The sequence below is a fragment of the Nansenia antarctica genome (genome assembly GCF_963989245.1).
Source record: "Nansenia antarctica genome assembly, chromosome: 18".
Taxonomy (NCBI): Eukaryota; Metazoa; Chordata; class Actinopteri; order Argentiniformes; family Microstomatidae; genus Nansenia; species Nansenia antarctica.
Genome location: NC_137691.1, coordinates 18076885 through 18078848, shown reverse-complemented (window position 1 = coordinate 18078848; position 1964 = coordinate 18076885). Strand labels below are relative to the sequence as shown.

General features: G+C 41.4%; 1 protein-coding gene across 1 annotated transcript in view; it reads right to left on the bottom strand.

Moving 5' to 3' along the window:
* Positions 1 to 1692, bottom strand: part of slc32a1 (solute carrier family 32 member 1) — a gene marked incomplete at both ends in the record, with an annotated part of 2850 nt that extends 1158 nt beyond the window's left edge. Inside the window, 2 exons of the mRNA XM_080548361.1 lie at positions 1 to 27; positions 1291 to 1692. The exon at positions 1 to 27 is cut by the window's left edge and continues 1158 nt beyond it. Coding sequence (XP_080404487.1) covers positions 1 to 27; positions 1291 to 1692 — 429 coding nt within the window. The remainder of the gene's footprint in view (positions 28 to 1290) is intronic.
* Positions 1693 to 1964: the final 272 nt, after the last annotated feature.

Below are 1964 nucleotides of genomic sequence, written 5' to 3'. Positions count from 1 at the left end.
GTATGGCAACCCAAGAACGAACATCCCCTGCGGACACAAAAAGGAACAGTTTGGATATGGGTGGGCTTAATCACTAATCAATGACAAATCGTGAGCTTATATGGTTCTATCTCCGTTTAGGGCAGTTCAGAGATATTGAGCGTCAAAGTTTTTACATTCCATTATGTTCTATGAGACGGAACCTTTGTATTTTATGAATTACTAACTCAAAAATGTCAACATTTTAAAAATAACACCACACAGGCATTAATAAACACCTAATGGATCAGATTATGTAAAAAACTAAATTTTGACAAAAATGGAGATGGAACCTTATAATTCTAACGTCACGATATGTTCATTCGTTTACATTAGGCCTATAACATTTAATATTTGATCAATACACTGCTTAGGTGTGCCTATTATGGGTGATATGGGCTGTGGCTATTCAATATATGCGTGCTAGTGGATGTGGGCATGCCATTTCCATGTGTGTCGTCATCAAGGGGATCAAGGCGACACAGTGACGTAATGGCGACTGACCACATCACTTAATAACGCATGATTGGATGGCGCTTTGGGATTTTTGGTCACATAGCCTCCAGATTCACTGTCGAGTAAATTGTCACACTTCAGCAATGGCCTTCAGCTTTTTATTAGCCAGGAACGTATTTATCACACACTTTCGGTTCATATATACTGCATACCTATAGCCTACTTGCACGTATGACATCATTTTAACTATATTGTATTTTGAGAAAAGTATAGCCTAATATAAAATAATATCACATATATTTGCCTATATTTATCATGACCTTGCGGACACTGTTACGGAAGAGGTCATCTGTCGATCTGATTAAAATGTCGAATAATGTATCGTCGTTGCATGGTCACACTCAGGTTCCAATGCGTAAAACTGACGCTTCAATGCCCATGTCTATATACGCATGTGTTTGTCAAATGTTTGTCAATGTTCACGTTTAAGATTTTTTATTTTTTTTATTTTTAAGAATAGTTCTCAAATAAGTAAGTCAAATAGGTTATTATACAACATGATGGAAGTACATTTTCTAGGTCCACATACCGACATTCACCTCAAATGCAAACACATTTTCTATTCAGGAGCATATAGTTAACTTGTTTTTCATTTTTAAATGAAAGCAGAATATTGAATGCGTAATCTCATCTCTATTTTATTTTTTTAAGGGTTTAATAGATACAATCAATTACTGCGAACATTTTAATTTTCACTTCGACACCAGGAATGAACAGGCTATTTGAATGGTTTAATGTGATTATACGAGCTATTACCTGGATTGCATTTGTGACGTTCCAACCCGCCTCCCATGCGGTGATTTTGGGCGACTTCTCTAAGTCATCCAGACCGTCTTTTGAAGATGAATTTGGGGGACCGGTGCCATCTCTCTGGTAGTGGCTGTCCCCGCCAGCCCCGTCCACCCCATCCGCACCCACCCCTCCACTCCCTTCTCCAGCACCCATCTCATCGGTGGTCAGGATGTCCATCTGCATGCCTTGCCTGTGATCATAATCCAAATCGTCGCAGGCAGCGAAGCCCAGACCCTCCTCGTCGGTGGCGGCCTGGAAGCCCAGCCTGGCGAACATCCCGCTCACCTTCGCCGTGGACTTGTTCGAGACGGAGGTGGCCGCGTTGGACAGCTTATTGGAAAGCTTGCTTCGGATTAACGTTGCCATTTTTGCTGCTTTCCACTTGTTTACCAATGTCTATGTGACTATAATCTTAATTCCAATTGTTATAATATAGCTTTAGGTTGCAACTCTTTATGTTTCCTGACATAAATAGGCTACAACTAGGAAAAGACACTGCGTAAAAGCCCCCGATGGTGTCCAGTTGCTATCTCCACTTCTGGGTTAAAGTACTGAGCCTGATGTTCTGGATGTCCCCCAGGTTCATGTCACCTTCAGACGTCGGCGCTGGGTCTCTGCATCTTGTCACCGCGCTCCTC